Here is a 27,074-nt window from a genome sequence, read left to right as displayed (position 1 = left end):
CTTCGCCAACGAATGCATCGAGTGATTTCTCATCCCTCTGGTGTCCCTGAACTAACCCCTGGTTATGCAAGTCCCTGACAACTCTATCAGCGTACATACTGCATTACTCAAATTGCAGCACAACCCAAACTTCAAGTCAATAGAGGACAAAATACTCCACTCCAGTGTGTGTTTCCACTTACTGTATTTTATTTGGCAAATTGGCATACACCACTAAACTTAATGTTTATACATTCCTAGAGCAATCCTAGTTTTTGGCCGAAAATATTGGAAATGCTCCGATGAAGGCTCTTGGCCAAAACACATACTGTAAGCGTCAAGTTTATTGGTGTGTGGAAAATAAAATAAGTAAGGAAATGTATTTTGTCCACAATTGACTTGAAGCTTGGGATGTGCAACCTTTGTTTTGAGTATTTTTTATATATAAATTCTAAAACATACCTATATTATTACTAGCATCTCATAAGGAATTTGAGCTTCAGCAGGCATTAAGTAAAGTAAGTAAGTAAGTAGCCTTGCCGAGCCATGAGGCCCATAGGGCCGGAGCCTATCTCCTGTTTCTGTAGCGTGAGGCAGCTTGATGTACAAGTACACGCCCTGGACATGACGCTAGTATGTCGCAGGGACTTTACCCCCAATCCAACCCTTGATTCCCCAAAAATAACCACCCCAACAAATCCTTTCCCATTATGTGTTCATTGACCCTTACCTGCAGCTAGGAAAGTCCTCCCGTCCTGAGGGATGAACATGGCCCGGGGATGTACGCTCACCACCTCCGGCTGCTTTCCTGAGGGGACCAAACACAGAGCTCTGAGGATGCAATGCAACACAAAAATATATATATATTAACACTGCAAACTGTGAAGTAGTAGTAGATGTAGATGTAACTTCAGGCATGCTGTATTCACGCAGTGCATCTTATATGATAACTGAAAAATAATTATACTAACATTACACATTACACATTACACAAGGCAACTTCTAGCTAGCTTTCACAACAATGCCCCTGTATCATTCATGTCACAACTTGCTTTGTCATAAAATGTTCTGTGTCCTGTCACTCTCTCTCTTCTAGGCCTGGGGTGAAAAGCGAGGGCATTTATAATGAAAATGGACCTTGTAAAAATAATGTCAGAGTGAGGGCAGTAAGAAGAGAGTATATCAGCACCAAGGTTATTATCGTTTAGAATGTTTCAATAGTTTTTATTTCTATTTCATTTTGACTTTGTGTTTTCATTTTCAGTTTAGTTTTAGAATTTAAAATGGGTTTGCTACAGTACTTTAGTTTTGTTTTTATTTCATGAAAAGGATTAGTTTAGTTTGGTTTCTGTGTTAGTTTTTCATATGGGGTACTTGTCGGGGGCCAGATTAAAAATGAACAGACAACGTTTTCTGTAAAATACATACAGTATAAAACCAGTAAGACGCCTGAGGCCGAGAAGCGACCTCGCCGCTGGCGCTCAGATCAACATATCCGCCTGGATGACAGCAGACTGCTGGGCGAGCGCTGGCGCTTTGGAATGGGGGGTCAGATCAACATATCCGCCTGGGTGACAGCAGACTGCTGGGCGAGCGCTGGCGCTTTGGAATGGGGGATCAGATCAACATATCCGCCTGGGTGACAGCAGACTGCTGGGCGAGCGCTGGCGCTTTGGAATGGGGGGTCAGATCAACATATCCGCCTGGGTGACAGCAGACTGCTGGGCGAGCGCTGGCGCTTTGGAATGGGGGGTCAGATCAACATATCCGCCTGGGTGACAGCAGACTGCTGGGCGAGCGCTGGCGCTTTGGAATGGGGGGTCAGATCAACATATCCGCCTGGGTGACAGCAGACTGCTGGGCGAGTGCTGGTGCTTTAGCATGGGGGGTAAGTTCTGAATTTTCGGGCCTGTTGAGAACTGTTTTTTTTGCCGGCTGCCGGGCACGGCTGCACTAATAACTTTGGGGCAGGCCCGTCTAAATGGACAGGTATCAGTCAAAAGGGAGACATCGAAGAGGAAGGATGGATGGGGAAGGATCAACATATGGAATATCAGAACAGGTCAGCTCCATATACAGTATGGAGATCTAAGGGTTTGAGGTCAGATGTAGAGTTGCTGGCCAATATTGATGATATCAGGGACATCCCTGATGATGTCACGTGCTCCATCCCTGATGATGTCACGTGCTCCATCCCTGATGATGTCACGTGATGTCATGTGCCCGACCAACCAACACACTGACGGGAAATGCACGATTCCATAGTTAACTGCGCAAACAAATATTCAGTTAAAACTGGCACAGCAAAAACACATTTTTCCACTATGCCATTTCACTATGATTTTAATTTATATTAGATATCTAACATTTCAGTTAGTTATTGTTCTTGTAAAGCCTCTTTTATTTTTATTTCAGTTACCAAATGTATTCTTTTATTCCCATAATAAACTTTTTTCACACTGTTTTCTTTTCCTTCTCCCAAAGTGAGTTAATGGTGCAACATTTCAACCTCAAATGTCTTCGTCAGTCGTCGGACATCTCACACCACACAACTTACAGTATGTACATGTATAACTATATTGCGGTATGTACTGTATAAATATACGATTAACTTTTAATATCCTGTGTTTATGTGAGTAAGTAAAGAATAATTAACTTTTAATATCCTGTGTTTGTGAGAGTGCGTAAAGAGAGAGCAGGAGAGAGGGAGAGTGAGGAGGAAGAGACAAGAGAACACAAGAAAAAAAAAAGAGATGGAGAGGTGAGAGAGAGAGAGAGTACTGTCTACTTAACCACATGAACCCTAGCATCCACATTCTGGGAATTTCATAATAGGCGAACATGTGGAGAAAATAGCAGACCTACCAGCTCAAACATGTCGCAATGTGATGCATTCTGAGTTTATACATTGACTATTTCCGGTGAAGAGATTTGGTGTGTAGACTAGAGGGAGAAAATGAGCGGGCCAAGTATAGAGCCCTGGGGGCAGCCAGTCAAATATAGGCAGGGTTGAAGTGTTTATGGGGCGTAATAGAGTGCTCCCATTGACATGTGACTCAATGAGGAGTTAAATTATGATTACCAGAGGTAATACTAATCAGATTAGAATCAGAACGAGTCAGTCGGACATTATTCATACAGCAATCCCAATCAGTCAGTCAGACATTATTCATTCTCTACAGTAAGGGCCGAGACTGAAGTGCTGACCGCAGAGTGAAAATAAGAGAAGTAATGACCTCCCGCCACACTAGTCCATCAACGCTATGGTAATATGGCAGCCAACACATGAGGCTGATTCCATAATGGCAAAGCGGGGTAGTTGAGGTCAGCAAGAGTAAGGGGCTAAAGTGTTTTAGTGGCTATGGAGACTGTTCTGTCCGGGGTCACTTGTTAGGAGTGTCCTTAAACCATGAACCAAATCGACGTCAGCTCCAAATGGGGGCATGATCTATGGCTAACCTTGTGTCCTGAACCCCCGGTGGTGAAGTGGGCGGCGAGTGAAAAGTATTGTCCTACTTGAAAATTCATCCAGAGGGTAAGGCCTATGAGGTGACCACCACCGCTATCACTGAAAACTACAACATGATGTCACTGAGCCGCGGTGAAGAGAAAACCACTGCTCTCCCCAGCCCTTCTCTCTGTTTTTACTCACCACGGTGGTCACCAAGACTCGCTCCGGGCAATGTGATTGGTCTACAAGTTATGTTGTGCTGGGCTGGCTATAGTATACTTTATTATAGTTGCAATGAGAGCTCAGCTCCCAAAAGCCGGGCAGTGCTGTCCTCCTGGCCATAACAAGTGAGTGTGTGTGTGCCACACAGGGACAGAGGAACGGGGAGGCAGAGTTCATGGGCTCGAAGTATAGCCAGCACAACACAAACGCATTTGACCTACACTGCCTCCCGTAGCTCCCACCGTTCCCCCGCCTCCCTGTTCCTGTCCCCACACACACACACACGTCACACACTCGTTATGGCCAGGACAGCAGTGCAGGGCTTTGCTCCGTGGTGGTTTTGTGAACTGGCTGAGCTCCCGACATAAAACCAAATCATTGTGGATCTCGGATTTCATGTGGCCAGCCTATGACGTCATTAATCTACGTATGATGACAGTCGTCAATTCTACTCTAAGACATCTATGATGTATGAAATTTGGGAGAGGTTTCAGCTCGATTAAAGCCCCGCAGTGACTGCCATTATCAAATTAAAGTTAAATATTTCAAAAGTACTGTAGTATACATTTTTACACATAATATATGAAGTTCACATATTAAGTGAAACTTCATAATGTGACACAACAGTTGTGCCATGCAACTTTAAGGATTTTACTGTCTATAGCAGCGTCAGTAAGCAGAAGACTTAGGTCAGGTTCGGGGTCGCTGTTTTGCCGGTTTGTCATTTTTCTGCAGCGCTGTCAAGCAAGAGTATTTTCTCAAAGTGTTGTTGTTCAGCACTGTCAGCGCTATCAAGCAAGAGTATTTTCTCAAAGCGTTGTTGTTCCTTTGAACAAACGATACCCGGTCCAGTCTCTGGCTTAGGCCGTCCAAGTACTGACTGCACACGGAAGCCATGACATTTTTAATTAAGATTTGTTTTTCTTTTTTCATTCAAAAAAGTGAACATTGTAATAATTTTACAATGGTAAATGGTGCATTTATATAGCGCCTTTATCCAAGGCGCTTTACATATATTGTGCATTACATTCAGGGGTTCAGAGTCTCGCTCAAGGGCACTTCGACACTAACTCTGGGGGAGCCCGGGTTCAAACTGGGAACTGTGCTGTTCCCATCCGGCCACTCTACCCCTGAGCCACTGCCGCCCCACAATAATGGCAGTGAAATGTGGTCAAGCTGAAACCTTGCCCAAATATGAAGTCATACATCATATAGCCTACCTGTAGATAAGTCATAGACGGCATAAAGTCAAAGAGCCCTAAGGGAACCCTACTATAGTATTAGTACTTGTTTTCTGGACATCAGCTTTGTGGTGAAAGGTGTTTTTTCTCGTTCACTGCAGCAACACAGTTGAAAGTCAAACAGGCAGTGATTCTATCAAGGGGAGAATAGTATACCTAAACACTAATAATAATAATAATAAAAACCTTTCCTCTCAGCCTGGCAAGCCACCATGTAGTGCCAGGGCATGTCTGACACATCAACAACGCAGTCGTGTGCTGGTTGGGATGGCGGGCCAGTGATGGAGATGATAACATAATATATCATATATCATTTATATCACATTACAGCCAGTTGACAGTGACAATGCTCTGTGTCAAGTCAATACAACTATCAGCATGTGAAAGAGATACGCAGAGGGGCGCGGGGTGTTCCAGTCAACAATACATCGCCTTGTCTGACACAAGGGTGCAAGTGGCGCCTTTGCCGCGTAACTGCAAATGACTGGCAGACAAGCAAAATGTAGTGGGGGAAAAAATAAAATAGATAACCAGGCTCATAAAATCCTGTGAACTGGTAATTTGTGTTGTAAGTCTGATGCTGTTAATCACTGCTCAAGGGTAGCCTTGTAGCCAGACATTTTTATTTGGAGTTGATCTACCGTCGAGAGCATCACACAACCCAGTGGGTTGGGGAGATCAGCCTGACTCGTTCCATTTGTATGAATACTCTTTAGTCTTTACCTTCCATCATACATTAAATGCACAAAGCGTTTTACACTTTGTGCACACTAAAACTTCATGGAAGATATAGTTAGCATAAAACAGAAACACTACATAAAAGCAAGGTGACAAATCATTAATCACTAACATAGGCAAGACTGACTAAAATATCTTAAAGGAGTAGTTCAACCAAAATATGACTTAATTTCTATCAATAATTATTTTCCCCCCGCATTCCTAAGACAATAATTTGATGACGGAGTTGCTGCAGCATCTTACCGCCCGGTCATCAAATGATTGGCTTAGGAATGACTCAAGGTACTTTCAGACGGGCATCGATGAACGCAGACATTGAAGCCTGGATCAACGACAAGTCTGCCTCAGGTCTCCTCATGAGGGGCGCGACAACGCAAGCGTAAAGAAATCCAGGACAGAATCCAGGTCTGGTCAGTCACGGGTGTGTGCACAAAACGAGCACACGCGCGACAACTTCACGGGGCCGCGCCCACGTAAATAAGCTTGCGGTGTCGCCCCTCGACTTCTCTGCGCGTACAAAACGCAGGTCTCGTTGAAAACTTAGGTGTGTTAATCGATGCCCGTCTGAAAGTACCTAAGTTACCTTTAGTACCTAAAAACAAAACAATCTTCATGAATTCAAGGCTACTCCAAAATCATCTGGCAGGGAATTCCAGAGATTGCAAAAAAAAAAGAAAAGAAAAATAAATGCTGCCACTCCATGTCTCTTTGTCCTGACTCTGGGAGCAATTAAGAGTTTGGTTCAAGAAGACCTCAAAGATCTATGGTGTATCTTATGAGTGCAATGATTTAAGACTGGGGTGATGTGTGCCCTTAGTTTACCTTTGGTGAAGACTCATGCTGCAGCATTCTGTATCATTTGTACTTGACCAATTGCTTTCTCTGGAAGACCAGCTAGGTGAGCCTTACTACCCTGCTAGTGATAAATGTATTAAGGCCGAACAAGTAGTTTCCCGATAGCTGACCTTCTCTTGAAGGGGATCTAAAAAACAACAACCTAATTTTAACAATCTGTATAAAGAATGTTAATATAACTACTACAACTAGGGTGGTTGGAGGTGGTCTCTCTGCCCTTCTATTGAGACATTTAGATCATGTGGTCGGGCAGGTAGGACCTCTCCTATAGTTGACAAGCCATATTGAATGAAGCCCAAAGCTTAATATCTCCCCAGCCCAATTTCTTAGCAAAAGAAATGTTGGCACTCGCGTGGGAGACCTGCTGGGTTCGGAGGACACTTAAGGTCTGCAGCAGAAGAAGAAGAAGCCACCACACTATTTAACATGGCAGATCCATTCTCCGTTTGGCAGCACATTCCACAACTTTTTCCTATTTGAAAGAACATGTTTCTGACTGTCACTGCCCCACAAAAAAAAAGCAAATCAAGTGTGTTGAAACCCAGTACTAATGAATTATAACAGAGCCTGAACTGTTGCTCACATTCCCTCCATATCTGCTGATCGAGGATTAGTGGCGTGGTTGAATAGCACTGTGCCGTGCTGGGCCTGTTCCACTGATCATTTGCAAACCAACTGTGGAATGCCAGAACCCGCCCGAGTCATGTGGATTCCTTTCACCGTCTCACCTGTAATTTACGTGTCACACTTTACAGAGGACACTCTGGGCTGGGGTCATTTCACTGATTGTCAGTCCAGTCATTAGAGGCATGTGGAACCGCTGAAACTACTGCACCAAATGTTGCAGGATGTTATCTTTATCGGAGGAAATGTTGGCATATGACATATTTGGCTCAAGGATTTATAGCCCCTAACAGTATTTACCAATGGATTTTCAAAACCTTTCCATACATTTTCCACAATATTTTGCCATAGAGCAATCATGCAATAATGAGGCTCTTACTAATGTGTGGTATACCAGAATGTTACACCTAGGACGGTCTTCACATGCATGAGACTCATTCCATACCATACTAGGTATTTGTTACATCACATATCCCAGATTCCCAGAGTGTAGCACACTGGAGTACAAGGCTCATTAACGGGTTGCGCTCCTTGTAAACCTTTGCATCATCGCTGACTGATTTATACTCGTCACATTTATACGTCACATGACTAAAATAATAGATCTACAAGCTAACAATGCATCATGATGCGACGCGTTGTTAATGTAGATCTATTCTTTTTGTCTTATACTGATTAGGCAGCACTCACTCAGCACCATGCAGTGTAAGTAGCACTACATTTTATTATGTTAACATTCGCATAATGTTAGACGTGTTTTGAATTTAGTTTTTTCTTTTAATGAACATTTTCATGACCGTGGGAACCCTGTCCAAATTACGGGGAACATGACTGTTGTTCCTTAGCAATTTTGCACATTTTTTTGTTGTTTGTTGTCTTCATGGTGGTTGTTGTCCTGGGACAAAGGTCGTTGCTAGGGAATGTGCGATGGAGACCACCACTGGTGTGCGCATGCTTGTGCGAGCGTGTGCACGTGTGTGTGCGTGCATCCACGTTGGGGGGGGGGGGGGGGGGTGGTGTGTGTGTGTGTGTGTGTGTGTGTGTGTGTGGTGTTGATCTCGCAAACCCCTGGACCACCATTGCCAAACATCTTGTGACTATTTTTCATTTTATATTTGGCATATTCTTTGTAAAACGGAGAGGCAAAAAAACTAATTTGGAAGTCATCAGTCATCAGTGTCAATATGATTAGCCACAAGAGAGAGTCTGTGTTTTTGGAGCTAAAATCACAAACTATTGGACTAATACGCCCTATTGTGTGTGTGTGTGTGTGTGTGTGTGTGTGTGTGTGTGTGTGTGTGTGTGTGTGTGTGTGTGTGTGTGTGTGCGTGTGTGCGTTCGTTCAACTTTAACAAGACGAGTTACCGTGGATGTACTGCTTCTTGGTGATCTGGACCGGCTGCCTCGGTAGTGCTTGGAAGTTCTGTAATTGGAGGAAATATAGTGTAAGCAAAAAGCCTGAACATAGCAAGGTGTATTCTGTAGACGGACGACGCAAGTTGAGCTAAGGCATGACCTATACAGAGTACAGTTCTTAACAGCTATATGGATTTGGTAATGTCAATGCTTGTCTGGAGTCACCCAACTATACAGGCGCTTTAGATAGTCAATCATTTTAAAAGTGTGTTTTGGACAAGCAGCTCGGATCTCGATGTGGACAAACAAACCAAATAAATGCTACAATGAAAGGCAAGATATGGTGAGCAATGCATGTACGTGTACAGTAGGTGTGTCTGTGCATTCCAGTGGAAGCATGAGAAAGACAAGAGATACAAATCCATCCACCTCTTCAGCTATTTGTTCATGGAAACTCTAGTCTAAAAAGAAAACACAAGGTTGTTTTGATTTTAGCAGACAATTGAGAGCACAATGTCAGCTTTTTGGCTTTTTTACTGCACCGGGCACTTCGCCGAGGAATCTGTGCAGATGTATCAGGTTTCTTTGTGTGTGTGTGTGTGTGTGTCTGTGTGTGCGTGCGTGCGTGCGTGCGTGCGAATGTGTGCGTGCGTGCGAATGTGCGAATGTGTGCAAGTATGCATCTGTGTCAACGTTGGATAGACCCGAATAGTGCTCTAACCGCTTGTCCCACAGTGACGTACAATTGCGGGCTAGGCTTTCACTTTGAGAGTACTAGCTCACACACACTTGAACACACCAGTGAAGGTCACCTCTGGACATTTCTCCCAGAGCTTCATTTCAGCTTCAAAGCAGTGCAGAGACATACCCACTGCTTCAAGGCTGAACTCTGTCTCTCTCTCTCTCACAATCAAAGCGTGCACCACACACACACACACACACACACACACACACACACACACACACACACACACACACACACACACACACACACACACACACACACACACACACACACACACACACACACACACACACACACACACACACACACACACACACACACACACACACACACACACACACACACACACACACACAAATGTTGTTTCCATGGTGACTCATGGGATATTTTTTGTCGTCCCCCATGTTTCCACTAAATTAATTATCACACATTTGGAACAAAGGGCCATAGCAAGTGACATCTAAAAATTAGCTCTATGTAATCTGAGGCTGTAAAATGGGACTTTTAGCACCTCCAAACACTGTCTGTAGTAAAAGAGATGTGTGACTATATTTCCCTTTTGTCCAAGATTTATACTACTGTAGGTATGCGGTAAGTTACTGGTTCCCAAACACTGGGGCGGGACCCATTTGTGGGTCCCTTTATTTTTGGTTTCCTACATTTTGTTAATTGAGTAAAAAGTATATCAATATTTGAATTTGAAACAAATTCAAATATTATTTTTTTTAATAGTAATTTCATGAATAAATTAAAAAAAAATCTAAGAAATTCCATAAATTAGAAAACAAATGTTTAAGAAGTAGTGAAAATAGCCGATCTACAAGCTTGTAGATCTGCTACATTCACTAGTTTGGGTCCCGGGCAAACAACTCAATTCTCTTTTGGGTCACGGGCTACAAAGTTTGGGAGCCACTGCTGTAATTGTGATCTACAAGCCCACAGTATGTCACGATGTGGCGCGTTGTGAGCTTGTACATCAGCTATTGATGGTGAGCAACAACTAAATATACATCAGGCCTGAGAAAGTTTTCAGGTTATTGACATTTGTCTGGCCCAGAGCAGGCGGTAAGCAGCGTGACTGTTCTCCCAGAGCCGGGGCTCAGATCAGGAGGCATCATGAGACCCCAGTCAATCTATTGGTCCATTGAGTTCTCAAACACGTGGCTTAAAATAGGAGCAGCTCGATGCCCGCCCGGCCCCCGATCCTCAGCCCACCCTGTATCGACCCACTGAGGAATTTAAGACCTTCATTGACGGACAGACAAAAATCACACACACACACACACACACACACACACACACACACACACACACACACACACACACACACACACACACACACACACACACACACACACACACACACACACACACACACACACACACACACACACACACACACACACACACACACACACACACACACACACACAAGCATGCGCACACCAGTGGTGGTCTCCATCGAGACTCAGCACATTCCCTAGCAACGACCTTTGTCCCAGGACAACAACCACCATGAAGACAACAAACAACAAAGACACAACATCAGTAACAGTGCAGCTCCATGAAGGACATGATGACCCAGCATCAGATCATAATGACACCCCCCCCCCCTCCCCATCCCAGAAGCCCTGCACCACCCAAAAAACACCTACCGCCCGGTGCCCATGTCCCGCATATATATCTCCACAGAAAACATGACAACCTACCGTATATCCCCAATAATCTATAGCACCATGATTGCATCTCTAGCACTTCTAAAAAACTGTTGGCACAACTGACATTTTCAGGGTCCCTGTAGAATTCTCTACAATAAGCTCGGACCCAGGTCAAGTCTTACTGGCTCGCTATCACCAAGAGATCTTATTTCAGTGCTTATAATCCCTCCCATTCTTGTTGTGAGTAATGTAAGACTAAACATGGTGCATTCAACTTGTACTGCATGATAGATAAATTCTGACATGTTGTTTACACGTCATGTCAAGTTGGCCACTCCATCATATTCTGTTGTTCAACACAGATAGAACTTTGGCCCAGACCGTGTTCCATATAGGTCATATTTTGTCACCTTACCCTTTTATCATCATTTTACTCTTAGCCTACTGCCTGTTTACTCCGGGTTGTTCTCCTTATCCTATTTATGTCATGTCACCATCCACGCGCCTAATCATCTCAGCCCTATATTATCCTTTATATTATTTTATCATATTTCATATATCATGATATCATATATCATGAATCATGCGTAAACTAAGAACGTAACAGTGGAGTATCTATAGTTTACATAGATACTCCACTGTTACGTTCTTAGTTTACGCATGATTCATGATAACTACTTTTTATACATGTGATGTATGCCATGCTTTTTGTTATTGCTTAATGTAAGTCGCTCTGGATTAAGAGCGTCTGCTAAATGCCTAAATTGTAAAATTGTAAATTGTAAATTGTAATATTTATATTATGGATTTCCTGACGCCACATTAAGATTTAATATCTTGTTGACTCCTTATTCGGTCTCCATACTGTCTGTCCCCAGTCAAGTTAAGTCGCATACTGAGAGGTCTATTTTGATTTGACACTACATGTATTTGGCCTTGGTGCCCAGTGAGAAAGTAGATAGCCGGCCATTTCTCTGTTAAAGAGTTCACAGCTATCAGGGAAAGAATGTTATCAACAGGTTGCCATAGCAACGCCAGCCTCTGTGCTTTCCCGGACTATGGCCATCAATGACGGAACCAAGGAAGATGTCACGATACCAGTCTCATCATCCATGTGCTGGTCCAATGAGCAGTGCCAGCGTGGGATATTGCGGAAATGAACTATCTCAAGCCAATGAACATTTTATCAACAACTGACGTCAGATGCAGTATAAGCCAGGAAGATGCTGTGAAGAGGGGCAGTTCGGATCCATATTGGAACAATAGAATACTCTAAATTATAGTGATGTATTGTACTATTATTATTATTATCTGAACCATGTAGCACATTCTCTATGTAAATTGACTTTATTACCTACTAAAAATTACAGTTAAAACCTTAAACTTCCTCTCAGAACTTTATTTCGTCTGTCTCCAATTCGTTTTTAAGGTATCCTTCTATTTTTTATGGTAGAGTGACTGTCATTCAAGATTTAAAGGGCTACTCACTCATTTTTAAGGTAAATACAGCACGGTATTTGGTCTCCCTGCTGGGTTATTGAAGATATATATATATATTTACAGTCCTTTCTAATTAGCATTACAGAATAGATATAATTTATTTTTATCCATTAATACGATCCTTGGGGTCGCCGGAATTTTATTTCCATCACTGCAACTCATATAAACTTGGTATCTCTAGACGTATTCTTTGACAGCCACCATCTGATTTAGACAGAGCTTTAGCTTTGATCTTTATTTATCTTGAACAAATAAAATATATAAACCTAGCTCTGTTAGATCTCTCTAGCAAACCTTTTTTTATTAATGATCTCATAAATAATAATCAGAAGCTTGATTTCATGCACTTAACCGAAACTGACATGAATCGTAGTGCGAAACATTAAGTGTGACATGAATCGTAGTGCGAAACATTAAGTGTGACATGAATCGTAGTGCGAAACATACAGTATATTAAGGCATGTCTTACCAGAATATAGATTCTGTAACCGAGACGGAAAAGGAGAGGAGGATTGCTACTCAGAAACATTCAGCTGTACAAAGGTTGACCTGAATAAGTTCTCATCCTTTGAATATCTTGCTACTGTGCTTAAAGCTGAACCAGCTGTACTACTTACTGTACATGTGAGACACATTTAACTTTCTCCCAAAATTCACCTGAATTGACTGCCGTCGTTATTACCAAACTAGCATCTCAATTCATGCACTACTTGAAAAGCCTGGCTCTTGGCCTACGGATACGGTTCCCAAGGCTATTTATATTTAGTTGAAAGTCTACTCTAGAACTAATTCAACATGTAAGTGAAGCCACTCATCAGCACACATATCCTTGATTTGGATAAAAAGGGCCAACCATTGATCATGTTTCAAATTGTTTCATGTCTGAGGATTTTTAAACAGAAAAGTGTGCATGGTCCAAAAGTGGTTCTGAGATTTTGCAACATTAAGTGTGTTTTGATGAACATGTTATTTTGATCTATGAAATGTGAGCTGCTCGCCAGACAAATACACACAAAGCCACGTAGTCAGAGTAATGGGATGTCGGAGTTATGGGCAGCACGCATCACTTTGTCCATTCTTTTGCATGGTCTATGCACTGTACAGACGGCAAGAAGGGTTTCTTTTTCCGAAATGACCCTCTTGAAATAACACCAATTCTAGAATACTGTTTCCCACTATTGAACTTTTTTTTTTAAACTAACCCTAGCTGCCTGTTACATTCTTAGCCAAGCTTCTTCTCCTAAATGTGAGGAATTTGGAAAATAATGTAAAAACAAAATCAGAACCAGCTGAGCTGGAAAAGTGCTGGTGACCAGGCAACAATGTGAAAATCCACAAACCGAACTTTGTAGGATTGTAGCTAACCCTGTTCCTATATTCATTAAGAGGGTCTTCAATAGCATTTCAAACACTGTGATATTGACATTTTTGTTATTTATTTTATAATAAAATGTAAATAACACCTCTACAGAACAAGTCTAATTTTGATGCTGGAGATCTAAGAAATTAGAGACCCATATCAAACCTATGAGTGAGAAAAGTACTTATTTGGCTTTTGGCCTACTGGCAGCATGCACGAGAGATATATTACTGATTGGTCCAGCGGTTTGCGTCATTAGCCATGACAAACAACGATTAGCCTTGACAAACAACACACACACACACACACACACACACACACACACACACACACACACACACACACACACACACACACACACACACACACACACACACACACACACACACACACACACACACACACACACACACACACACACACACACACACACACACACACACACACACACACACACACACACACACACACACACACACCGTTTCCCTCTATAGGGTGGAGCGTTTGACCAAAGGTCCTCACACAGGCAACATCAACGACAGATCTCTGCTTTCTATGCTCATGTATTATTCACAGGAGACCGAGAAAGAGAGACAGAGAGAGAGGTATGTGGGGTGAGAGATAGAAAGGGAGGGAGGGGAGAGGCAGCGAAGGAGATGGGGAGAGAACGAGAGGCAGAGGGGAGAGAGAGGAAGAGAACGAGAGGGGAGAGACAGCGTCAGAGAGAGGAGAGAGAGGCAGTGTCGGAGAGAGGGAGGGGGAGAGAGAGCAACAGACAGACAGAGGGGCAGCAGGGAGAGCGTCAGAAGAGCAGTAAAGAGAGAAAGACAGACAACACTGCAGTGGCAGGGTGTGGACGAAAGAAATGAATACATTAGAGACAATAAATCAAGCAGTGAGCACGCGCGCACGCGCGCACACACACACACACACACACACACACACACACACACACACACACACACACACACACACACACACACACACACACACACACACACACACACACACACACACACACACACACACACACACACACACACACACACACACACACACACACACACACTCTGCTGCATCTCTAACTTTGTGGTTGTGTGTGTGTGTGTGTGTGTGTGTGTGTGCGTGAGTGTGTGCGTGCGTGAGTGCGTGCTTGTGCAAGTGTGCCCTGTGGCCTGATAGGCGATTGAGTGTCAGATATGCCAACTCAGCCCTCCCATCATGCACTGCTTTTCAGTGAGGACAGCAGAAATCAGAAGACACGCGCACACAATTCAATGAGTCATCTGGTCATCTGGACCCCCTACACACACACACACACACACACACACACACGGTTGCTTGACAGGATCGCGCTGGCACTATGTCCATACTAAGGCATCCTATTACGCATGATTCCAACTTGCACCCTTGCATTTACCAGCTATGGGACAAAAGAATATATATTACGATGGCGATTTATCGATCGTACTCTTATTATTGTGATGGCAAATATTTATATTTTATTATGACATTTTATTATTAAGAAAGCAGTGGTCGGGTTAACATAAAGCTTTTTGTTTATGCTAGCACTTTATTTGTCCAGCTTTATTTATTTATGTTCGTATAAATATAATTTTTAGTGAGGGAAATCTTTTTTCGATTTTGGAATAAATGCATAATTGTGGATTTTAGCCCTAGCCTCTTCATTGACTTACACTGAATGGTGAAACAGCTCTCAAAGTCACTCTTTCAGCACATAAACTAATACAAACTAAGCTTATTTTGCAAATATATACTGTGTGTCAGATGACTCAATTTTTCAAGACTCATTTGTGGAAAAATAACATTGAATGTCAAATAGCGTAGTCCCCGATTATAATAATACCCCATTTTTTAAGGTTATTTCCATTTGGGAAAAAATCAGGCCAATAAGGGTATAACAAAACCCAGTAAATTGCATTTTTATTTTCAAATAAACATTATTATGTTTACTATTTGAATATCTGGATCCGCAGATCCGGTCTTCTAGCCTGGTTAACCACTCCCCCTTGAAAACAGAATGGAATTAAATGTTTTCAAGGGGGAGTGGTGAACATATTATTGCGACAGTAGGTCGCAGTTTACTAGGAAAACCTGCATTTCCTGCATTTCAGTCAGTCCGCCACGCCCGGTGACACGCTCCATATATGAAGCTCACGACACTGACCTCATCAAACCCTGGATAGCCATACATGCAGGAGAAGACTGGATCATCACCTAGATCTGCATATATGGAGCCGGCCAGCAACTCTACATCTGACCTCACTGACACCATGTTGATCTGACCTCATCAAACCCTTAGATCTCCAAATATGAAGCTGACCTGTTCTGACATTCTATATGTTGACCCTCCCCACCCATCCTTCCTCTTCGATGTCTCCCTTTTGACTGATACCTATCCATTCAAACTCTAGTCGGGCCCGCCCCAAAGTCATTAGCGCAGCCGTGCCCGGCAGCCTGCGAAAACTAGAGTTCTCAACGGGCCCGAGAATTAAGGCCCAGCCCTACCTGGGCCCTAACTGGACTGGCCCACATACAGTATGGGAATTCCCAGACCTGTTGTTTCAGCGCAACCTCACCCTTTAGGGCCTCAGGGCGTCTTACTGGTATGTAGAGAGAGAGAGAGAGAGACAGAGAGAGAGAGACAGAGACAGAGAGATATGGCAAAGGAGAAGAAAGGTGAACATGAGACAGGAAGGATGGAGATGGGATTAGGGAGGGAGGGGGAGAGACAAACTGACAGACAGACAAGGACAGTGCCTACAGTATGTCAGGGTGACTTGAGCGGGAAGGATGAATTAGGTGTGGCGTGCTTGGGTCAGCTTGGTCTCGGCTGACTACACAGTCACACACGCACGCACACACGCACGCACGCACGCAGAGGAGGTGGAGTCAGTTAGGAATGACTGGGAAAGTGATTCCCTCTGCATAGGCAAAGAGGGTCCCATATTTCCTCTCATCCATTGTGTATGGGAGGGCAGGGTGGACGATTTCCATCTCATAGGTATTAGGCGTCTTGCCAATAGTGTTCACAAAGGCTATAAGGTCTGCTTGAGATCTAGACAGTGGCAGTTGAGAAATGCCAAACAGCGCTGTAATAGCGTTAGGCACAATAAGTGTCCCAGTTAATACTGTAAGTGTCTCAAAGATTTCAGTCCAAAATGTGCTCAGAGATGAACATGACCAGAACATAATATGTGTGTACATGTGTTACCGGACCGGTGTCTGATGGCATTTTTCACAGGTGGGATCAATGTTGTCATATATCCTTGACAGCTTTGCTTTCGTCCAGTGGGTCCGATGGACAATTTTACACTAGAGTAGGAAACTGACCTTATAAGCATTAGATTCCCCTTCCTTATTGGGTAAAGGACAGGGCTGTGTATTAGTTGTAGAAGACACTAGGGGGCGACAGCTTAGTACATCAGAACCATCAGCAGTAGAAGTTGTACTAGAGCCAGAGGACGTAGCTTACTAGCAGAGGTAATGTTATTAATAGAAGCTCTAGCAGCAGTAGTGACATTCCTGAGTGTTCATTCTGAATATGTACATATGCCCATTTTTACACTTTTAGAGTTAAATTAACACTCGTAATTTTGCTGTGTGTATAGTACAGTAGTAACTGTAGTACTAGTAGTAGCAGTAGTACTAGTTGCGACCGAAGGTCGCAGACTCGCAGTTAACTATGGAATCGTGCTCTTTTTGTCCGTCAGTGTATCACTCAAAATCCCCATACATGGGAAAGCCCCCATATATTGTGCCCAGGTCTCGTGACATCACTATGACATCATCAGGGATGATATAAATCAGGGATCATAGTAAATGCAACCTGCTGTCGCAATTAAGCCCATGGAGATCCCGGATGTCATCAATATTAGTATATGGATGTCAGAAAGAACCTGTTCTAACATTCCATATGTTGATCCTTCCCCATCCATCCTTCCTCTTCGATTTATCCCTTTTGACTGATACCTGTCCATTTAAACTCTAGACGGGCCTTCCCCAAAGTTATTTGTGCAGCCGTGCCTGGCAGCCGGCGAGAACTAGAGTTCTCAACAGGCCCGAAAATTAAGGCCCGGCCCTACCTGGGCCCTCATCAAACCCTGCACACTCAAGACACTGCCCCCGCTGCCACCCTTACATCTCCATATATGGAGCTGACCTGTTCTGACATTCCATATGTTGATCTGACCTCATCAAACCCTGTACACTCAAGACACGCTCCATATATGGCCAGTGCGCGCAACTTTATGGCGAGGTCGCTTCTCGCCATCAGGCGTCTTACTGGTAGTAGTGGCTGCAGTAGTTAACTATGGGGCCACCTGCTGGCCAACGTGAGTCACTGCAACACTACTGTCTCAGCAAGGAGCTATGAGGAAAGCATTGGTACCAACAAAAATTCACACAAGACAGATACGCACGCGTATACAGACACAAACGCACGCACACCATCACATAATCAATACATTATTCAGAAAGTTCTACTCTACGATTTGACTGCTAGGACGTATTGTAGAACTTGACACATGTCTGTTCTGTTATGGATATAACTGTTGACAGACTGTTCTTTTTTTTTTCATAGAATATTGATATATTGTACACATTCACCCAGATACTCTCTGAGGCCATGCATTCATTGAGGAGTAAACAAGTACAATACATTATGCTAAGAATTCAGTGCTTTTCACACAGCTGTTAATGATAGCTAACTAAAGGAGACACATGGATATTCACTGCAGGGCGTTGTCACATCCTTCAGCTGACTGTCTCTCCACACAGCGATGCTAAGTGGACTGATGACGGACCTGACAGCTAGTTGTGGTTGACAAGACAACGGGCGACAAGCCACCTGGCTGCTCTTACTAAGTGCCTGCCATGCTGAACCACAGGCCAAAAAATACATGCCTGTGAAAACACATGTGCACAGATGCATATACAGTATGTACATACATAGTCTGTACCTGAGAGCGCATTGCAGTCTTGCATGCACAATTGCACAGTGCAAACTCATGCTCATTGATCACGCACATATGAGGCCCATTAACCACTGGTTGTCGTTGTTCCTCAGGTGTTTACATCAACCTGGGTGAATTAAACAGCACTCAGTCACTTATGCTCACGAATGTTTTTGTGTTACCATTGTAGACATGTACTGTAGTACATGGACACACAGGTGCACACACTCGTACACACACATGCACCATCTGCAGTGCAGATTAGAAACAACACACACTCACAGACCCACAAACATGCCCACACACGACACGATCTAAATCTCTCAACCACACATGCAACAACACACGCACGCACCACGCACGCACACACGTACACAATAACCCACCATTGGTCATAAGCCTATCCAGGCCGGGCACTCACAACACAATGGCAATGCACCCTGGCAAAGCACCGACCTGAGCAATTTTTCCATCATTACTGATTGGAATTATGCATGCTGTGTGGGGTTTAAGACATAATGTGTCCCGGTCTTCATTTGTGATATGCAGATACAGTAAGAAAACAAACCGTCAGCTGTCATTTAAATCGCTGACTGCACAAATCATAATTACAGCTGACGTCACATGACTTGTCATCACTCATGGGCCCTGCTGTTCCAACAGAATCAGATCAGTGATAGTAAATATTATGTTTATATATGTTTTTAAAGTATCTTATACAAAATATAATTATATGAGAGTGTATGTTGCTGGGGTAGATATTGGATGGAGCCCGCACATCACAGGTACAAGAAAGACGTTCTTTATTTTTATTTTATTTTTTATAATTTTTATCCCACGATTTTGCAACCCAGTTGTTTCACCCAGTGCCAATTATTTAAAGACGTTCTTTATTGAGAATTCTTGTGTATGTTGCTGGGGGCATAGGTTCTGTGGATGGTATGTGCTTCAATTTATCTAAATCGTGGAGTCAGCTTACATAATATTGACTGGGGTCTTTACCATGGTTGGTTGGAGTCACTCTAAATACATTTTACCGTTTGACAGAGTAGGACAAAAGCGGGGAACTCTTGGCTGAACTAAAATGACAAAATTGTCACACATTGTAGGCTACTGTTACTGAGTAAAAATATGCACAACAGTAGACAACTGGCCTGATGTAAAGGGATATTCTATCGCGCCTCATGCCTAAATCAGGCTGATCCACACTCGCATGCAAAAGGTTGTCAGTTCACTCATACCAACATTGTTATTATGAAGCATATTGTGGATAGATGTTCACAGAAGTAACATCTCTTATGTAAGCACCGTCATGACACATTGTCATTATGACGGTAACGGTATAGTGACGCTATGCGTTCATAATTATGTGCCATGATAAACAATGCAGGCCTTTGACGTGATATAACCGGAACCGGATACAGCAGCATCCATAATCCGCTTTCACACGATGGCATTTTTTTTTATATACCAGTAAATTATAGCCATTTCAAGCTTGTGTGAGTCAGTGAGTGTGAACTGGGTTCAAGGCATATTGCCTTATAAATGTGACATTGTTGCCTCTCATTTCTCTTCGACTCATACACGGATGCACATTGCATATAAACGCAGACGCACACACCCAAGTTCAATCCTGGGACATGTTATGTCAGCCCTTAAGCTGTTTAAACTACTGCTTACTTTCAGAGGGATGAAGTCATGAACTCATTAAACACCAATATCCAACCCTAATAGGATTCGGCAGAGGAGGAACACACCAAAAAAGAGGAGGATGAAATAACAGGCAAAATAAAGAGAGAATCATGGAGAAGTAGATAGTGGGAGTGTGTGTGTGTGTGTGTGTGTGTGTGTGTGTGTGTGTGTGTGTGTGTGTGTGTGTGTGTGTGTGTGTGTGTGTGTGTGTGTGTGTGTGTGTGTGTGTGTGCGCGTGCGTGCGTGCGTGCGTGCGCGTGCGTGCGAGAGACATACATTATAGGGGGAGATAGAGAGAGAGAGAAAGATGGCGAGAGAAATTAGTCCCTGTGGATCACCATGTTAAACAGATGGGAACTGCAGTATTGTTGTGGTGGTTTAATTATACTGCATCAATTTAATGACTTGAGTATAATGTCATTACTGAGAAAGACACAGAGAACCCTACTGCCCAGTGCCCATATACTGTATACACATTCAAAACACAAAGACACACAACTTTGCTCAACATTGGAAATTCTGGGCAAGAATTAGTAAATGGTCCATGAAGATATTTAAACACTTGAAACCTTGCATCCCTGCTCTGGGCATGGCCAACATAGACCATCGGTGAAAATAGCATATTGATAGAAATTTGCCGTATAGGAGAAAATGGATGGTCAACGATATACCACTGGGGAACTCCAATGGAGTGAAAATAAGAAGATATGTAACTAGTCCTTATACTATGTATTTTGTGTAACTAACTATCAGAGTGCTTTCCCACCTCATGAGTCATGAGTTGACCTGCTAAAACCAATAATTGAATACCTACATCATTCTCCCTCCCGCCAGATTATTTTGGCTGAGCAGTTATGCAACCGTACTGACTGCATGGGCACGGTGTGTACACCACTCTGCAGTGCACCAAACACAGTCAGGTAATGCAATTGGGACCATTATTAACAGTTCTGAGAACCATTCTCAGTGGAAGAGTGCCTTAAAAGGGCTTTCATTGGTCCTTTCATCTCTTTTGCCTTCCTTAGTTTCACTAGTCGAATATTAAAGACGTGGGCGTTGAGGAAGAAGACAGAGAGAGAGAAAGAAGATGAAAGATTATAGTTGAGAAGGAGAGTGGGTGAGTACTGGGTATGTGGAGAGAGGGTTGGGAGTTGAAAGCTGGGACATCAATTTGGGCACAGGAGATCAAATTGGTGGCTGCAGCAAGGCTATATATACTATATATTTATACTGCTTATCATCACACACACACACACACACACACACACACACACACACACACACACACACACACACACACACACACACACACACACACACACACACACACACACACACACACACACACACACACACACACACACACACACACACACACACACACACACACACACACACACACACACACACACACACACACACACACCCTCCCTCCCTCCCTCCCTCCCTCGGCTGTCTCTGCCTGTTAAAGTTGTGATAGGTTATTACTGTCCTCCTGCCCTGATTCACAGCTTTATTGTTTTTTCTGTTTGTTTTTCCCCCCTTTCTTCCGTTTTGTATTTTGCTGCAGTCTGGACTCACCTCAAACGAACCCAACAGCATGACAGATGCAGGAAGCAAACCTCTCTGTAAGACTCGGCATTCCCTATCGCCTCTAACCAGCGGGATGCAGTGAAACGTTCATGCAGTCACATAATCAGTGGTAACTCAACTCTAAACTGAGATTTGTTTAAATGTTCAGATTTAATACAAAGGTATAAAGGTTCATCAACTGAACTGACTAGAGGGAGGCCATGCATGCAGCAGATGCTGAAGAGTTCAAGCTGGCCACAAAATAGAAGGATATCACTATCCTTCTATTTTGTGGCCAGCGTGAACTCTCCAGATAGTGATGCACAGGCTGGCCCGTTGCCCGCAGGCGGACGGGCCAAGGTTTTAAGCGCAATGATTGCGTGGCGGGCGGGTCTTCCCCTCCCCCCCTCTCCCCCCCCCTCTCCCCCAAAAAAGGAGGGAAAAAAAGCATTCCGGTACCCGCTCACCTGTCTTTACTCCTGCTGAAATCATCAGCTTAACTTCTGTTGTTCATCAATGTGTTGCTTATGAAAGGGGGCTTTAGCCCCTACCTTTTTGACCATTGGAGAAAAGTGTCCTCTCCATCTTGAACTGGAATGTAGCATTTTATGTTGAAAGAATTCCCCTCTCGCCCCTCTGAGGCTCTGAACCTGGCCGCGTCATCAGCGCAATGAGCGCATCTGCACTAAATCTTGCTTAATTGAGCGCGGTGCCGTTTAGGCGTGCAGTGTGCGCACACAGAATTATAGAGGTGTTGTGAGCTTGTAGAGCGGCTATTTTGGGTGTATGGTACCGCCTCCGTGCAACGAAGTCTAAGTATATATAGACAATCAAAACTAAAATTAGAACATGACATTCATTCATCTCGAGTGGAGAGCTACACTGCTGCAGTGAGCATACAAACCAAACGAGTGAAGTGAACCGGTCCGAGACAAATAGGTATGTCATGTCAGTTGTCATGTGTACATAAGTTTTATACTGTTCATTCAAATAATTTGTTACGACTCACGCAGGAGAGGGACCGCCACATATCTCTCTCTCTCTCTCTCTCTCTCTCTCTCTTTGTCATTCCAGTGTCATTTCACAATTTTCGATCATACAAACTTTCTGACTGACAGGACTGACAGGCAATCAAGCAAATGCGATTATATGCGATACTAACAGCAAAGCAAGCAACTGCTTTTCAATTTTACTTTGATAACCAGTAATTTGGGCTGCAGCGTAGACTGGTTGGGTAATTTCCTAGTGTTTAAAATTAGATATTCCTCTAAATCTGGGTAGAAAAATAAAGGTGCCTTTTCAAATTCCAGCCCCTGCCCTTCAAATTCCCTCTGCACGTCCCTGCCCCCTCCCCTATCTCTCGAAAGCAATTGAATGGACTGGACTTGTTGGGTGTTGAAAAGTCGGTCGTCAGGCTACATTTTATTTTTGCGGGCCACGGGGCGGGATGGGTTGGTGCGGGCTGGCTCCCGTGGCGGGACGGGACGGGCGGGTTATGAAAAAAAAGCCGGCCCGCGCATCACTAATAGTGACATTGGGATTGGTGTGTTTAATTTCCACAGATGCTGCTGCTAATGATGTTGTCCTTTGAATAAATGACAGCATATATTGGTATAGCTCTACCTCTCTCATCTTAAGGTTCCATCAATGCATCCATTATATCACCACTACCCTGGAATGGAATGCATTACAGCTATATTAACTGTTCTACAGGTCAGCTGAGGACTGCTGAAGGAGAGAGGCAAGCACCCAGACCCACCCACACCCACAGCCAATGGGCTACAATTCATTCATTCCAAGGATGATACCAGTGTGTGAAACATCTAACTCAGGCCCCGGGGTGACAGAAACTTGTTAAATCCCAGCTGTCCAACAGCCGTATATCGACCGCTCTGTACCATGACAAATTCAAAGTTTGATTCAAGACAGTCGCAAATTCTCAAAATATATTAGATAAGTCCAGCGTGTACTGTGTGTGTGTGTGTGTGTGTGTGTGTGTGTGTGTGTGTGTGTGTGTGTGTGTGTGCGCGCGCCCATGCGTGTCAGATCAGTAGTTGGTGATTGAACCAATGGCTCAGTGACACAGAGATGAGCTATCGACCGCCTCATTTAGAGCAAGGGTTAGAGTTAGAGAAAGAAAGTGTGTGGGAAAAACAAATGATGTTGGTGATACACCCTGCTGAAAAGCGAAGAAAAGAGACAGAACATTTATCCGTAGTGGCACTGTGGTGTGTCATCTGATGACAGCGTTGCTATGTGAATTAGGTTACTGGGTGTATGACAGGCTAGGACACAAAGATAACAGGATGCAGGCACCACTACAAAAACTACAAAAGTTACTATATGTTACTATATGCTTCCTCAGTCATGGAAGAAGATCATTATTACCGAATGCAACACTTTGTACTTAATGTTTTGAGAAATAACATTTCAATGTAAATTATTCCAGAACAACCAACACCATATTATAGATACTATAAATGAAGTATTTTAGTGTTTATTTCCTCAACAAAGACCATAGATGCACTTTTTTGTGACTATGCAATTTTTCTTTTTTTATTAAGCTTAAGCAGATACAGGCTATGAGAAAAACATAGCCTGTCAAAGAGCCTATCAATGATCTGCAGACTGCAGCTACTCAGTCAGGCGTACAGTATGTGTAAACTGAATGTTGGATGAATGGCAGTCCTTGAGCTTTGTGGGACTAGTCACATACTGAGGAGGTGTTTGTTCAGCCTCTTCTTGAAGGCGTGAACACTGCTAGATGTAATATCTCCAACAACCGCAGGGAAAGGCTGTTCCATTAGCCTGGGTTCCAGCCTGATTCGCTGCGTTCCGCTGATCTGAAATGTCACTGCGCTACATTTCAGACCCGCGGAACGCAGCAAATCAGGCTGGAACCCAGGCTACTGTTCCATATCCTTATAGCAGAGTGGAGAAATCAGGCTGGAACCCAGGCTACTGTTCCATATCCTTATAGCAGAGTGGAGAAATCAGGCTGGAACCCAGGCTACTGTTCCATATCCTTATAGCAGAGTGGAGAAAGCTCCTATCAAGGATTTTGGTGTTGGGGGTTTCCAAGTCAATCACCAAATTACTGTACCTCCAACCAAGACAGCTCTGTGAAACAGTGGCACTCCCACTGCGCTTCTCACATGTGCACTGTTGCAGTGCACATGTGAGAAGCGCAGTGGGAGTGCATGTATGCACACGAGAAGTAACAGGACAATGAGAGCATGAGTGATATTGACTGAAAAGGTTTTCAGAGGCACAGATAAGTGCTAAAGTATGTGAATGAATGGTGGTAGAGACAATGGATTACAGAGCAGACAGCTTCACCCAGCTGATGGCTGCTCAAATGATGACAAATACATTTGTGTTTAAAATATTGTGAATAATGGTATAGTGAACCTCATATCATGATACGTATCGTATCATGAGTTGAGTGTATCGTTACATGCCTAATGGAGTGCCGTGATCCCCCCCCCCCCCTAAAACATGATCATCAGGTCCTATGATACTAGGAGAAAGATTTATTTTTGTACAGAAAGTGTTAAAATTATGTTTTTAGGTGGCCACACCCACCAGTTCATTAAGTATGCATGGTTTGCCTGGTGGGTGTTGATGGGTGATGATCCACCTGAACTGAAGCCGCACCCACAGCTGTTGTTGTATGATAAAGGCCCAGGAGGAGGGGTTAGGGGAGGGTATGATGTTGTGATGACACTATATCACTGTCATTTCGATTGGGCCTTTTGACCTGGGCCTCGATTGGGTCTTTTGAGAAACCAACAATACACAGGGAAGATATATTTCACTTCTAACCACACCTGGGGGTCTATTTAATGTTAACTCCATAGACACGTATACAAAACAGAAAAAGTACAAAAATCACGGCACTCCATCTTTAAATGTAATGAAGTGAACTTTAAAGAAAACGACACGAGGGGTGAACCAAAGGATTGCAAATGTTGCCTGGGGGGCATTTGAGGGCATGCTAGGTAAACGCAAAGGTAGGCTTGGAATCACACTGGTACATGACAGCTACTGTAAGCATACAGAGTCTTAATCAAAATGCAAAGCCACATTGAATTGCCTGAAAGCTAGACAACAAGTGGGGATTAATCACATAGTGACATTAATGCACAGGGCTTTAATCTGGCCCTGTCACACTAGTGACAAATTAAGCTGCACACAGGCTAGACAGACATTAGCGATATGATGCACATACTGTACTGATTATTTGCAAACAACAAAATGTTTTGACAGCAGCAGAAAAAGATAGGCATTTAGTTTAATTCAGTTTAGCTGAACTTAATTTAGTTTAGCTTAGAAGTAGAGAGGGATGGAGGAGAGGGGTGAAATAAATCTGTCAGATGAAAACATTTCCTCAAAAGTTCTCTCACTGCGCTTTCCCTCTGTGGTGATGTGATGAATATTTCAGCGGTGCTATTTCCCTGACTCTACGAAGCAGCTCTCAGCGTGACTAAAGGTTTTACTGCAGCACCAATACAACTAAATCATCCAGACACACCGTCTGTAGGGCACACACACATACAGGCGCGCACACACACAGTCACACACACACACACAGTACACTGTCACACACACACACACACAGTCACTCACACACGCACACGCACACGCACACACACACACACACACAGACACAGACACACACACACACACACACACACACACACACACACACACACTCCGGTGACCTTCCGCTTACAGCTACGACCGCAGCCATAGTTTGGCTGAAATGAGGTGGATGAACTAAGGATCGCCCCATATTTCACTGGAGCTTTGTTTGACTTATTGTCTGCGTCAGTGCGTCTTGAATCTGATGAACCGAACTTCTAATGAAAGCAACAACGCTGAAAGGTGAACCAAAGGACTTTGCTGGCCCAGCAGTCTCAGATGCAGATAGAGAGACTGAACGTTGCCTGCGGGTGTACACACACACACACACACACACACACAGTCACACACACACACACACACACACACACACACACACACACACACACACACACACACACACACACACACACACACACACACACACACACACACACACACACACACACACACACACACAC

The 27,074-nt window shown here is 43.6% G+C and overlaps 1 protein-coding gene across 1 annotated transcript in view; it reads right to left on the bottom strand.

The window, feature by feature from the left end:
- The window catches only part of poln (polymerase (DNA directed) nu), a 76,676-nt gene that overhangs the window by 25,994 nt on the left and 23,608 nt on the right, over positions 1-27,074 (bottom strand). The window contains exons 18-19 of the mRNA XM_079491288.1: positions 8,476-8,533; positions 710-787 (exon numbers count right to left, since the gene is read on the bottom strand). Of these exons, the coding sequence (XP_079347414.1) occupies positions 710-787; positions 8,476-8,533 (136 nt within the window). The remainder of the gene's footprint in view (positions 1-709; positions 788-8,475; positions 8,534-27,074) is intronic.

Source organism: Electrona antarctica (genome assembly GCF_951216825.1).
Source record: "Electrona antarctica genome assembly, chromosome: 21".
NCBI classification, from domain to species: Eukaryota; Metazoa; Chordata; class Actinopteri; order Myctophiformes; family Myctophidae; genus Electrona; species Electrona antarctica.
The sequence above is the reverse complement of the archived record's forward strand: the minus strand, read 5'-3'. Positions and strand labels throughout refer to the sequence as shown.